The sequence below is a fragment of the Talpa europaea genome, assembly GCF_964194135.1.
Source record: "Talpa europaea genome assembly, chromosome: 1".
Classification (NCBI taxonomy): Eukaryota; Metazoa; Chordata; class Mammalia; order Eulipotyphla; family Talpidae; genus Talpa; species Talpa europaea.
In genome coordinates, this window is record NC_140073.1 from 44,538,215 (window position 1) to 44,552,699 (window position 14,485).

General features: G+C 35.2%; 1 protein-coding gene across 6 annotated transcripts in view; it reads left to right on the forward strand.

Moving 5' to 3' along the window:
• Positions 1-14,485, forward strand: part of NUP98 (nucleoporin 98 and 96 precursor) — a gene marked incomplete at both ends in the record, with an annotated part of 89,057 nt that overhangs the window by 35,551 nt on the left and 39,021 nt on the right. For all 6 annotated transcript variants that reach the window (XM_084231156.1, XM_084231157.1, XM_084231158.1 and 3 more), the window contains 5 exons: positions 1,731-1,918; positions 6,552-6,668; positions 7,751-8,049; positions 9,240-9,353; positions 10,950-11,088. In XM_084231156.1, coding sequence (XP_084087282.1) covers positions 1,731-1,918; positions 6,552-6,668; positions 7,751-8,049; positions 9,240-9,353; positions 10,950-11,088 — 857 coding nt within the window. The remainder of the gene's footprint in view (positions 1-1,730; positions 1,919-6,551; positions 6,669-7,750; positions 8,050-9,239; positions 9,354-10,949; positions 11,089-14,485) is intronic.

The following is a 14,485-nucleotide window of genomic DNA, read 5'->3' on the forward strand; positions in this document are numbered from 1 at the left end:
ATGCGAGATTACAAGTAAGTTGTATAGAAATTATTATTCAGACATTTATGTTAATTCATTTATGTTTCAGCTGGTTCTTAAATTAATCCTGTAACTAGATATCATGAGAGGCAAAATGTGAATTTAAAGTGCTGTATAAAATATAAGTTGTGATTGGATGAAAATTCTGTTAGTCATACAGTATAATTTTAGGTTCCTAAATATTTGCCTAGTCACTGTTCAGCACTGAGAATACAAAATGAAAACAAACAAGAACTTACTCTCTTAAAGCTTGCTATGTAATGAGTAAGATCAGACCTGTGTTTAAATTTATTCTGACTCAATTTAGTATATACAATAACAGAAAAAAAGAGCCAATCAGATGATGAATGGGCTAACAAAATATTGTCTATACAATGAACTATCATTCAGCAATAAGAAATAATAAAGTACTGGAACATGGTCCAACATAAATGAAACATTGTGCTGAGTAAAAGAAACTAGGCACAATAGGCCACATGATTCTACTTATGGAATCATATAATGCCAAGAATAGGTAAATCCATGGAGACAGAAAGGAGAGTCATGTTTGCCAAAAAAAAGGGGGGGGAAATTGGGAGGTACAGAAATTTCTTTTTGGAGTAAAGGACAAGTTTGGAATTAGTAATGGTTACACAACCTTGTAAATATACTAAAATCCACTGAATTGTTTGCATTAAAATGATATACTTTGTTATATGAATTTTAAAATTATGATAAAGGAAAGCATAGATTTTTGGTGAATTTGATAATACTTTTTAGAAGAGATAACATTCAATTTTTTTCCCTACTATGTAGAAGTTGTTTGTTCTATGTCTGGACATTCCAAGCAAAGGCACAGAATTGTGAAAGATTCGTGAAAGGATCTGGGGAAGTTCATTGTTACAAAGGTGTAGACAGTCTGCACTGTGAAGAGAAGAATAAATTGTGATATCTCTGACAACAATCACTGTTGTTGTTAATAGCAGTTATATAATCCCATTTATACTGTTTAAGAAAACAGAAGATGGCATAGAAACATAGTAAAATACCTTCAAAATCAATCTGAAGCCTTAATTAATTTAGTTGTATGCTGCCTCCATTAAATTGTAATTTCTTCCAAAATCAGGGAAAGTAATTTTATTTTTATTCCATGGTAATTATCAGTGCTTTCTAAATGATTGAGAAATGCAAACTCATGTATCCAGTTGTTCAGAGTGGCATGGATCACAGTTGAAGTAAAATAGCATTTCATGGCTGCATCACTTTTTCTTGATGCATGATTTTTTATTTAATTGAAAAGTAATTTGTATTGTTTAGACTTTTTTTTGAAACTATACTTTCTTAAAATGACATGTCATCTTTGTTTTAGAAAACAAACTATCTTTTGTAAGATAAAGAGAACTTGCATGAGGTATATTAACACTATGTTGTTAGTACATTTCGATATATAAAGCATTTCAAATGCAATATCTTAATTATATTTTAAAATAAGTCAGACAAATCAGTTGAAATGAATAAAAATTACAGAGAAATAAAGGCAGTTCCATTAGAATTTACAAATATAAACTTGGGTTTTGACATTCTGGTATTTTATGAGAACTGAGACTTCGAGAAGTTTCTAGCAGGTAAATGACACAGATGAGATTTAATGCTGGGCTTCTCATTTTTAGCCCAAACCATACTTTTTATTAAACTAGAACTTTCCTTTTCTTGATGCTTTCGTTTTTCAGAGATTGAAACCAACAAATCCAGCAGCCCAGAAGGCTCTTACTACACCTACTCATTATAAACTGACACCTCGCCCTGCCACCAGAGTTCGACCAAAGGCTTTGCAAACCACAGGCACAGCCAAGTCACAACTCTTTGATGGACTGGATGATGATGAACCATCATTAGCCAATGGAGCATTCATGCCCAAGTGAGTTTATTTTTGTTAAATGTAAAATATTAATATAAGCTAAATATAAAAAAAAAATGTTTACACCTTCAGTTGTTAAACAGTTGTAGGCTTTTGTTTTGTTTTTTTGTGTTTTAATGAGTTCTGAAGTAGGTTTTCATTTAATAAGCTTGTATTTAAATGAAAACCAATTAAAATTGGAATTGCTTTACAAGTTTGAAATTTTAATGAAGCAAACATCTTTTATCGTAGACTTGAAACAAATATATAATCAATAAAAACAACAAATTCCACTCTAGTGTTTCAAAATATTTATTCTACAGGTGGAATTCAGAGACATGGGTAACAAAAACATTTACAATTAACTTGAGCTGTGTAGCAAACCTAATTTATTTTCTTTTTTTTTTTTAGTTTATTATAATTAATTATATATTTTACGTCATTCTTCATTTTTGTACAGTGTTTGCTTTCTCCTCTCAGGTATAGTCCCCATTTCCCATCACCAATTCAGCTGTGCATCATGGCCAGATTCCCTTGTGCTCTTCCCTTCCCTGTTTTGATCCTTCTCCTGCAGAATGTCACTGATTTATAGTTGCCTGCTAATTCTGTTTTATTTTGTTGTTATTTTTTTCCCCTGATCCCTTATTTAGTTCCCATATATTCCTCCTATAAGTGAAACTATCCGATATTTTTCTTTTTTCTTCTGACTTTTTTCACTGAGCATAATCCCTTCCAGCTCCATCCATGTTGCTACGAATGACATGAGTTATCTTTTTTGATTGCTGAATAGTATTCCATTGTGTGTATATACTACATCTTCTTGATCCAGTCATCTATTTTTGCACATTTGGGTGGTTTCCATATTTTACCTAATATATATAGTGTTGCAATAAATATAGGGATGCAGGTATCCTTTTGAATTAATGTTTTTGTGTCATTTGGGTAGATTGCTAGAAGTGGAATTGGCTGGGTCAAATGGAAGCTCCATTTGTAGTAGTTTGAGGAACTTACACACAACTTTCCATAGTGGTTGGACCAGTTTGCACTCCCACCAGCAGTGTAGGAGAGTTCCTTTTTCTCCACATCCTTGCCAACATTTGTTGTTTCATGTTTTTTAATCTGTGCTATTCTCACTGGTGTGCGGTGGCATGTTGTCGTGGTTTTGATTTACATTTCCCTGATTATAAGGAATGTTAAACATTTTTCATACACCTGTTGGCCATTTGCAATTTCCTCCTTGGAGAAGTGTCATTTTAGTTCTTCTGCCCATTTTTTGATTGGATTGCTTGCTTGTTGTTGTTGTTGTTGAGTCATGTGAGTTCTTTGTTGATCTTTGTGATCAGTCCCTTATCAGTTTATGGAGTGCAAAAATTTTCTTCTAATCAGTAGGGTGTCTCTTTATTTTGCTAATGTCTCTTGCTGTACAGAAGCTTTTTAGTTTGATGTAATCCCAGTAGATTATGAATTCCTGACATTAGCCACCTCCTATCACTCATTTTTAAAGGACCAAGGTGATCCTATTGTAAGACCTGTATACAATTTTTGGAATTCCTTTGTCTTTTCTATCAATGAGTATCCCATCCAGACATCTAAAGATAAATGGGTTTCCAATATACTGGAAAAAGATCAGCTCATATTTCTGATACACTGTTCTTGGGTTGTGGCATAGATTCAGTGTGATCCAGTGTACAAAGTGGTACTTATAACAGCGCCATCACTACCACAGGTGACCCGGTATCGCTATCCTGTGATACAGTAACAAGGGTGACCATACATATAGTTTTACATGTGCATGTTTTTTTTCTGTTTCATTTATGAATAGTTAGTGCTTAGATTATTTTGAGGAGACACTTTTTCTTATTAACTCAAAATGTTTCTGATTAAGAATAATCTATATTTTTAAATTTCCGTATAGCTATTGAGCCAATAATAAAATAATTACACAGAAAAAAATATAAGAAAGTATGTAGAAGAAGTACTGGTTAACACAGAAAATTATGCTTAATTTGTGCATTGGAACAAATATATCCTAGTGTGTTTATATGTGTGTGGTTGGGGGTGGGGTGAACCTAAAGAAATTTTGTTAAAAAATTATTGAACAATAATTAGCATCTGTAGTTGTGATTTCAGGGCATTTCATTTAGGGTTATTGTTCTAGATTTATAGTTAAACACATACACACAGACTTTGTTAACAGTAAGAATAAAAAGGTTTTTTCAAGCTCTGGAGAAAAAGTGATCTATTGCAATTCTTTGTCTATGACTATTAAGTAAAAAATTTCTACTTTTTAAAAAATATGGTGGTTTCCTGCTTCAGAAAAGATGTCAGATCCTTATGCATTTCTTAGAATATCATTGGATTGAGTGCAGAGACTGTATTATTTAGGTTCATGTAACCAACATTTAGCAAATTGTTTGATACATAGTAGATAAAGAGTTTAGGTTCACCAGTACAATCACCGATCAACAATTCTCAGGACAGTTTCACCAGATCTCCTTAGATTTTGCAAGTATGATATACAAACAGCGAGGCTATATGTGGGAAGATACACATTTTGCTATTCTACATAATACCACAGATGGTAAAGGATTCATGAATGACTTTATAACCATGGCCAGCACTAGAGTAGCACTTTGTTTGCTTAAATGATGAATTTGGTAAATTGACAAGTTTAAGAACCTTACCCCATGTCTTTTTTTCATACTAGCCAGAAGAAATTTCTGTAGAGCAAGCCAATAATTTTCTTTCTACTGAATGACAAAATTTGGAAATATTCTCTGATACCTGTACTTATTCATTCAGCAAATATTTATCAAGGAATTACAAAGTACTAACTATAATGGATACAATGGAGCTGTGAACAGGACACAGTTCTGTGTCTTTGAATTCACACTCTTTGGGAGAAAAAATTTTGACAGAGTAATCGCAAATGGGACAAGCGGCATAAAAGAGAAGCAGAGAATACCACTAGAGGAGAGAATATAACAGAATAAGGAAAGCTTCCCTGAGATTGTGCCATTAGATTTTAAGAGGGGTAGAAAGATCTGTCAAGCAGGTGGAATATTTTGATGTTTCTGGTTTCAAATGTACATTTTTTTCCCCCAATGAATTACCTTTATTTTATTCCTCAATGTTTGTTTCAGACATGACTCAGTTGACTGAATGATGTTCTAGTATGCAGTTGTGAAATTAGGTTTGTTGTGTTTTTCCATCCTTTGGCTTCTCCTGTCTGTTCTTTGTTTTTGTCTCACTGACATTTCTCACTTTTTTTTTTTTTTGACTTTGTATACATTGTGACATGGTAATCACAATAAGTCTAGTTACTATATGTCACCAAAAAAAGTAAATATGCGTTACTACCACTTGGTATTTCTCATCTCAATCCGCTTTCCCTTTTTTTTTTTTTTTTTTTTTAAGATTGATTTTATTTTTATTTTTATGCATACAAGAGCTGGGGTACAGGCCAGAGGTGTGGGGTTGGAGGCATGAGAGGATTCACCAGAGACAGAGTGGGGAACAGAACAGGCAGATTGCTTGAAATACATTGCTAAGGGGAGCAGCAGGCGAGTCAGGAAAGGTCTGCTGCACCATGTGGCTTGCTCCCTGGCCAGGTATCGAACTCGTATTGCAGTGGCTGCAGTTAGCTTCATAGGTTGCATCTTAACCCCTTGCACCACCAGGGAGGCCCCCAATCCTCTTTTCTTTTGCCTAACGCTGTTTTTATGTTTCATGTTTAGTTCCTTATCTTCTTCTTTTTTTTTTTTTTTTTTTTGGTGGGACCCTCGCCAGCGGCCAGAGGCTTTGGGCAGCCTCGCAGCCCAGCACTCAACCGCTGCGCCATCAGGGGAGGCCCTAGTTTTATGTTCTTCATGTGAAGCAGTTAATCCCTAAACTAGTTGCTGTTTTAGTGCATATGATGATCAAATTATCCTATCTTTGATCAGCAGGCACCTTTTTAGTTTGGCTAAGTCCTTTCCATAAACCTTGATAGTTTTTGGTAACTTCCTTGTTTATAGGATTCACCATGTAAAATTTTGTGCAGGAATTTTGCCTTGTGTTTGTGACCTAGGTTGGTCTAGATGTTTCTTATAATTTCCCTACATAGCTTTGGCATAAAGTCATGCTGACCTCATAAACAAATTGGCATTTCCTGTTTATTTTCTGAAAGAATCTGGGTAAGATAGGCCTTTTTTTCCCCATTATATGCTTGGGTACTGGTGAAGATAGATGTACAGTCATAAATTATTACTGTAGAAAAAAAAAATGTTTAAAGGGAGAGAAGACAAGTCAAGAAATAATTAAAATATAAGACATAATATCATGAGTGAACTATAAATATAAAGTATATTTAAATATAAAACTTAATATCATGAGTGAACTAAGAGTCCAGATAATAAAGTGCTCAGAGGGCACTTTCAGAGGAGGATAAATGTTTTTGGATATGCTTAGCTTTGTTCTTTCAAACACTTGAGTGCAGTGTGTTTGAGACCTTTGATTTTTGGTTCTGTATTATAGGAAGAGTTTGTGAATTGAACTTGTTAAGGTCATATTTAGATAATAAGAGTTAAGCAAGAGTGCCCGTTTTGACTCTCATGACATTGTGGAATAACTGTGTGCCTGAGGGTTGTTTTTTTTCTTTTGATCTCTGTTTTAGGAAGAGCATTAAGAAGTTGGTTTTGAAGAACCTTAACAATAGCAATCTCTTCTCTCCCGTTAATCGTGATTCAGAAGATCTAGCTTCACCATCTGATTATCCAGAAAATGGAGAGAGGTAAGATGAATACTGTTTTGGATTATGTCTGGTTGAGAGCCCTGTTCTCATTCTGAAGACATTCTCAGCTTAGAAGGTACTCATTGAATGAAAAATTATGAAGATTTAGTGAATATTGCATTGAAACTAGAGCAGAGGAACACTTAGAAATTAAATTATATTTTTGTTTCTTGAGTCATTTAGATCTTAAAATTATTGGAGTTCTGATTCAGTTCTGCAACTGAATGCCACATGGGGCAGGGTTACCATGCATTTGACATTACTGATACCCCGAAAGTAAGAGATTTTGTTTATGGTAATTACCAAAGTGGTATCACTAACCCTCCCCTCAAATATAAGTGTATAAAGGAAGAAGTAAAAGTCCATACATTGATGCCTAATAGTTTCGTATATATTTTTTACAGTTTAGAAAATTATTAATGTATCCTCATATATTGTAGGAGTTATGCATGAGTGATAAAATATTTTGTAACCTGCTTATTTCCATTTTTTTCATAAATGCCTTTCCATATCAGTGTCAATAATGTCTGCTTCATTTTTTAACTCCATAACCATTATTGTGAATATAAGATAATTCATTCAGCTTTCTACTGGAAGACATCTTTGGATAAAATTCTAGTTTGATATTTCACTAATGAACTGTTTTCTAACACTATCCTGGTTGTAAAATTAAAAATCTATTTTTTTTTTTTTAAATTTTGAAATTCACAACTAGCCATTTGATGCCACATAGCAAAGCACCTTTTTTTTTTTTTTTTTTTGAACTAAAAATTGAGATGCTCAGATCCATTCATTCTTTGAAAATACATCAGTTTATAGCCAGATTTCCCAGGGTTAAAACCCAACTCTAGTACTTGTGGACTTGAGCAAGATACTTAATTTTTCTGAATCAACTTTATTTCTATAAAATAGAATGAAAGTAACCCATCTTATGAGTATGAGTATTAAATGAGTTTTTGATATCTAGAATTCCCTAGAATAGTACACTTAATAAAGACTTAGTAAGGGTGGACTGTTAACCATTGTTATTACTACTACTACAAGGCTCTAATATAGTATTTATTTCTTTTCTTCCTTTTCAGATTCAGTTTCCTGAGCAAACCTGTTGATGAGAATCATCAGCAGGATGGAGATGATGATTCTCTAGTTTCACGTTTTTATACTAACCCTATTGCCAAACCCATTCCTCAAACACCAGAGAGTGCTGGAAATAAACACAGCAGTAGCAACAGTGTGGATGATACCATTGTTGCATTAAATATGCGTGCTGCCCTGCGAAATGGGCTGGAAGGAAGCAGTGAAGAGACCTCTTTTCATGAGGAGTCACTGCAGGATGACCGAGAAGAAATAGAAAATAATACTTATCACATGCATCCGGCAGGTCAGATTCAGATTGGTACTTATTTTAGATCTTGTGCTTATTTTTTTATTGGGTTATTTGTTTTCTTTTTGTTGATTTGTATGAGTTCTTTATAGGTCTTAGATATCAATCCCTTGTCAAATATATGATGTACAAATATTTTCTGCCATTCAGCAGGGTGCTTTTTGTTTTAATGACAGTTTATTTCATTGTGTTTTAATGACAGTTGCAGAAACTTTTTAGTTTGATTTAGTCCCACTGTTTTATATTCTCTCATTTCTCTTGCCGTGGAGACTAATCTACAAAGATATCATTGAAGCCAGTGTCATGGAGTGTTTGCCTATGTCTTTTTCTATGTGTTATATGGTTTTACATCTTACATCTTTAATCCATTTTGAGTTGATTTCTGAATGTGGTATGAGATAGAGATCTAGTTTCATTCTTTTGCATGTGGTTATCCAATTTTCCTAATACCATTTGTTGAAGAGACTTCCCTTTTTCCAGCATATACTCTTGCCTCCTTTGCATTTTGTTTTCTTTGAATTCTTTAGAAATCTACTTAGTTAATACTTTTTAAAATAACACTAATGTCAGCCTTAATGTTTTCACTTGCCTGGGACTCTTCTGTGTAGAATTTTTCATCTTGATTTTAGTTCTCTATTTGGGGATATGAATTTGAAAGTTAAAATAGGTCTATTGCAGACTATAGAATATAAAATAAAAAGTACTGCATTTGGCATTTTAGCTCCACCTCTAACACTGCACTGTCATATAAACCAAGGTAAGGTTCTTTTCACCCTGTTTTAGTACCTTCATATGTAAAATAAAAGAAAAAAATGGATTAAGTGAGCCTTTCTCAGGTTATATTCTATAGAATTCCTTTGATAGTGCAGTATGTTAATGGGTGTCATATAAGAAAGAGGGTTCTATTAATTAAATCTGGGAAACAATGGGTTAAGCAAAGTTAAAAAGACATTATTTTGCAAGTTTTTGAACCTGTAATATGCTATTACGTGCATATTTCCCAAATTTACTTAGCCATGAAGTTTTTCTCTTTGGATTTTTTAAAACATCCTAGGCATAGTGTTTCAGATAATTTTTAAATTACTTATTTTGTAGAAAATATTTTTAAAGGAATGAGGATTAAAAATTACTTAACAAACACCAGTTAATATAATCACATTTAGTATTTTCTATTTCTTTTGTCATAGGTATTGTTCTCACTAAGGTTGGTTACTACACTATTCCATCTATGGATGACCTTGCTAAAATTACCAATGAAAAAGGAGAATGCATTGTTTCTGATTTCACTATTGGCCGTAAAGGTGAGTTTCAGAGTTAGTAGTGTATAAGCCTTAGACATGGACCTTGTTTTTGTCATTACTGTGAAAAGGAAGTTCTTGATGTATAATCTGTTTTATTACTACATTTGGACCCACCTTGGCCTGAATAGTAGACACTGGCTGACAAATTATAATGCAAGAAAGACTTGAATTTATAGCATTCCTGGTAACCATTTTGCTCCCTGCAAATTTCTACAGTTAAAAAAAATACTGGAAGCAGTGAAAAATACTACAAATATCCAATAGAAAACTGAATAATTGGGGCTCCCTGGTGGCACAAGGGGTTAAGTCTCAGCACTATGAAGCTGTCCGGAGCCAATGCAGCATGCATTCCAGCCCGGCCAGGTAGCTAACCCACATGGTTCAGCAGACCTCTCCTGTTCACCTGCTGCTTCCTTCAGCAGTATTTCAGTAGATCTGCCTGTTCTGCTTCCCACTTTGTCTTTGGTGTAGGCTCTCACCTCCCCGAATTCTGCAGTCAAATGTTCTACCCCTGAGCTATACCCCCTCCTCCCCGAATTCTGGCCTACACCCCACCTCTTGTACACATAAATAAATAAATCTTTAAAAAAAAAAATTTGAGGGCCTCCCCGGTGGCGCAGCGGTTGAGCGCTGGGTTGCGGGGCTGCCCGCGGCCTCTGCGGTGCCGGTTCGATCCCCGGCTGCTCCCCGGCCACCAGAGGAGGGTCCCACATGGCGCGCAGACCTCTCCTGCTGCCCGCTGCTCCCCTCAGCAGTGTACTTCGGTCCTTCTGCCTGCTCTGCTCTCTGCTCTGGCTCTGGTGAATTCTCTCACCCTCCCGCGCTTCTGCCTGTACCCAGTGCATGTATAAACAAAAACAAACAAATAAAGAAAGAAAGAAAACATGCTTCTATATTAAAAAAAAAAAAATTGAAAAATTGAAAAAACGTGGGTAAAACTTAGGTATTTCATTATTAAAGATAACATTTTCTTGGGGAAAATAATCTCATCTTGCTATTTTATATGTAAAGAAGCTCAGGTATTTTAACTTATACTGCAGACTAGTACTAATTGTTATTTATGTAGCAGCATTACAGATACTTTAAATGAGATCTAAGAGTGCTATTTTGAAGATAATGAATGCTATGAAAATGCATATATTAAACTGTAAGAATGTATTTGATGTCACCCTCTGATAACTGTTATGGAGTTATGATTACTTTTTATTTATGATTACTTTTTATTTATTTTTTAAAAGATTTATTTATGCATACAAGAGCTGGCCAGAGGTGTGGGGGTGGTGAGAGGATTCACCAGAGAGAGTGGGGAACAGAACAGGCAGATTGACTGAAATACAATGTGAGGGGAGCAGCAGGCAAGACAGGAGAGGTCTAATGTGCCATGTGGGCTGCTCCCTGGCTGGCTGGGAATCGAACTCTTGCTGCAGTGGCTGCGGATTGCTTCATAGGTTGTGTCTGAACCCTTGCCCCCACCAGGGAGGCCCTCGTGATTACTTTTTAATTCTTGTTCCTTCTGATTATTTTAACCACTAGAGTGTAACATAGGTATTTGCCTTCATACAGGATGAGTATTTAACAATTTGCTCTGACTTTTAGGTTATGGTTCAATCTATTTTGAAGGAGATGTAAATTTGACAAATCTAAATTTGGATGACATTGTGCATATTCGAAGGAAAGAAGTGATTGTCTACTTAGATGATAACCAAAAACCACCTGTGGGTGAAGGGCTAAATAGGTATGGATTTATTTACATTTTTTAAAAATAACCAGTTAAATCACAGATTTTTATTCTGTAAGCATGAATGTGTTCATATTATATATATTCTTCTGCAACTTGCTTATCCGACTTGCTGGACAATGTCTGATCCTTATAAAACACTACATTAACAGAATAAGGGAAAAGCCAAAAGTTTATTTCAATGATACAGAAAAAGCATTTGGCAATACTCAGTACCCTTTCATGACAAAGATAATGAACACACTAGGAGAAGAAGGAAACTATCAATACATCTATGTAATAAAAGAGATACTGAAACCCACAGGCGTCGTACACAATGTGAGAGTGAATGCTTTTCTTCTAAGATTAGAAATAAGGCAAGTATGTCTACTTTAACATAGTACTGGAGGTTCTAGCCAGAGCAATTAGGCAAGAAAGAAAAAAGACATCCATAATCAAAATCAGAAGTAAAATCTGCAGATTTTATGTTTTTACATGTAACAAACCCTAGAAATTTCCCACACAACACAAGCCACTTATTAGAATTAACAGTGAAGTCAATGAAGTAGCAGGAAACAAAATCAGCATGCAAAAATCATTTGCATTTCTGTACGCTAATAATGAAACATCAACAAGAATTTTGAGAAAATTTAATTTGCAGTGGCATCAAAAAATCCACAGAATACTTAGGAATTACCTTACATAGCAGACAAAAATCTTTGATTTTATTTATTTTATTGAACTTTTAAATTTTCTTACATCATTGTTCATTTCTGTAGAATATTTGATTTCTCCCCTCAGCTGTAGTCCCTGTAAATCTCCCACCACATCACTTGTGAACCATCATCATTGTCCTTTGTGTTCTTCCCGCTCCTATTTTGATCTCTCTCCATTCTCCTCCTCTGCTGTATGCCTCAGATCTACAGTTTCCCTGCAAAGCCTTTTGCTGAAAACTACACAAACATTGCTTAAAGAAAATTAAATAGGACACAAATAAAATGGAAAAAAAACCAATCATGGTCATGAATTGGAAGACTTAGTATTGTTAAGATGTTCATAGTATACCCAAAGCTACAAGTTTAATGCAATCCCTAATAAAATTCCAGGGACTTTTTTTTTTCCAGAAATAGAGAAAGCTATCCTAGAATTCATATGGAATCTCAAGGGATCCTATATAACCAAAATAAAATTGAAAAAGAACTAAGAAACTGGAGAACTCTTACTTTATAACTTCAAAACATACTGCAGTGCCTCCCTGGTGGCGCAAGGGTAATGAAGCTATCACCAGCCACTGCAGCAGGAGTTCTTTGCCTACCCACATGGCACAGCAGACGTCTCCCATCTCACTTGCTGCTCCCCTCAGCAGTGTATTTCAGTTAATCCACCTGTTCTGCTCCCATTCTGTCTCTGGTGAACCCTCTATCTCCCCCACACCTCTGGCCTATACCCCAGTTTTTATATGCATAAATAAATCTTTTTTTTTTTTTTTAAGAAATCTTTAAAAAAAAAAAAAACTTGCTACAAAGCTACAGCATTCAAAACAGTGTAGTATTGAGAGAAAGGTAAGTTTAAGGCTAATGGAACAGAATAGAGAACCCAGAAAGAAACCCTGCGTATATGATATTTGACAAATTTGCTCAAGAACATTCACTGGGGAGAGAAGAATCTTCAGTGAACTGTTTTGGAAAAATTAGAGATCCATATTCCATATGCAGAAATTGAACCCTTACATTAAGACTCATATTAAGGGCCTCCCCGGTGGCGCAGCGGTTGAGCGCTGGGTTGCGAAGCTGCCCGCAGCCTCTGCGGCGCCGGTTCGATCCCTGGCTGCTCCCCGGCCACCGGAGGAGGGTCCCACATGGCGCGCAGACCTCTCCTGCCGCCCGCTTCTCCCCTCAGCAGTGTACTTCGGTCCTTCTGCCTGCTCTGCTCCCCGCTCTGGCTCTGGTGAATTCTCTCACCCTCCCGCGCTTCTGACTGTACCCAGTGCATGTATAAACAAAACAAACAAACAAACAAATAAATAAATAAATAAATAAAAACATGCCTCTATATAAAAAACAAAAACAAACAAAAAAAAAGACTCATATTAAGAGGGAAAAAAGGATCAAAGACCTAAATGTAAACATAAAACTGTGAAACTTCAAAATAAAAGTAAGGGAAGTTTAATGACATTAGTTTTGACAAAGATTTCCTAGATAAAAAGCATAGGCAACAAAAGTGAAAATAAATTAGATTATATCCAAATTTAAAACTTTTTTTACATCATAGAACAGTCAACAGAATAAAAACAAACTGCAGAATGGAAAAAAAGACTTAAATGATATCCTTATATTCACCTATAAGCTGAGTGCTTATAGGTGAATAACAAAAAATAAAAACCTGATTGAAAGTGGATGAAAGACTTAACAGAATTCTTCCAAAGATGATCTACAAATAGACAACAGCACTAATAACTGGGAAAATGAAAACCAAAACTATAATGGTTACTATCAAAAAAGAAAAATATGTTTTTGTAAAAATGTGGAGAAATTGGAAACTTTGGGCATTGTGGGAATGTAAAATAGTAAAACTAGGGAAATGGATATAGTGATTTTCCAAAAAATTGAAAATTGTCAGGTGATTCCACTTTTGGATATATAGCCAAGAGAATTGAAAGCAGGATCTCAAAGAAGTACTTGCATATCCATGTTCATCATAGCACTATTCTCAATAGCCAAGAGGTAGAGGCAACCCAAGTACCTGTTGACAGAAGAATGGATAAACAAAATGTAAGAGTCAACCTTTATAATTCAACCTGAAAAATAAAGTAGATTCTTACACAGCATGGATGAACCTTAAAGACATCATACTTAGTGAAATAATCCTGTCACAAAAAGATACACAATTATTTGAAGCATTTAGAGTCAAATTCATAAAAACAGGAAATTGTGGTTTCCAGTGGCTGAGGTAAGGACAAATGGGGAGTTGTTTTATGGTATATACAAAGTTTCAAAGATGAACAGGTTCTGAGGATTGGTTGTACAACAATGTCAGTGTACTTAATACTACTGAATGATACAGTAGAAATGGTTAGGAGGATGAATTTCATGTTGCACTTTTTTTTAAAGATTTATTTATTTATGTATACAAGAGCTGGGGTACAGGCCAGAGGTGTGGGGAGTGAGAGGATTCACCAGAGACAGAATGGGGAACAGAACAGGCAGATTGACTGAAGTACACTGCTGAGGGGAGCAGCTGGTGAGACAAGAGAGGTCTGCTTCACCATGTGGGTTGCTCACTGGCTGGCCGGGAATTGAACTCTTGCTGCAGTGGCTGCAGATAGCTTTATAGGTTACATCTTAACCCTTGTGCCACCAGGGAGGCCCCTGCACTTTTTTGTTTTTTAACCATGATAAAAATAATTTTAAAAACA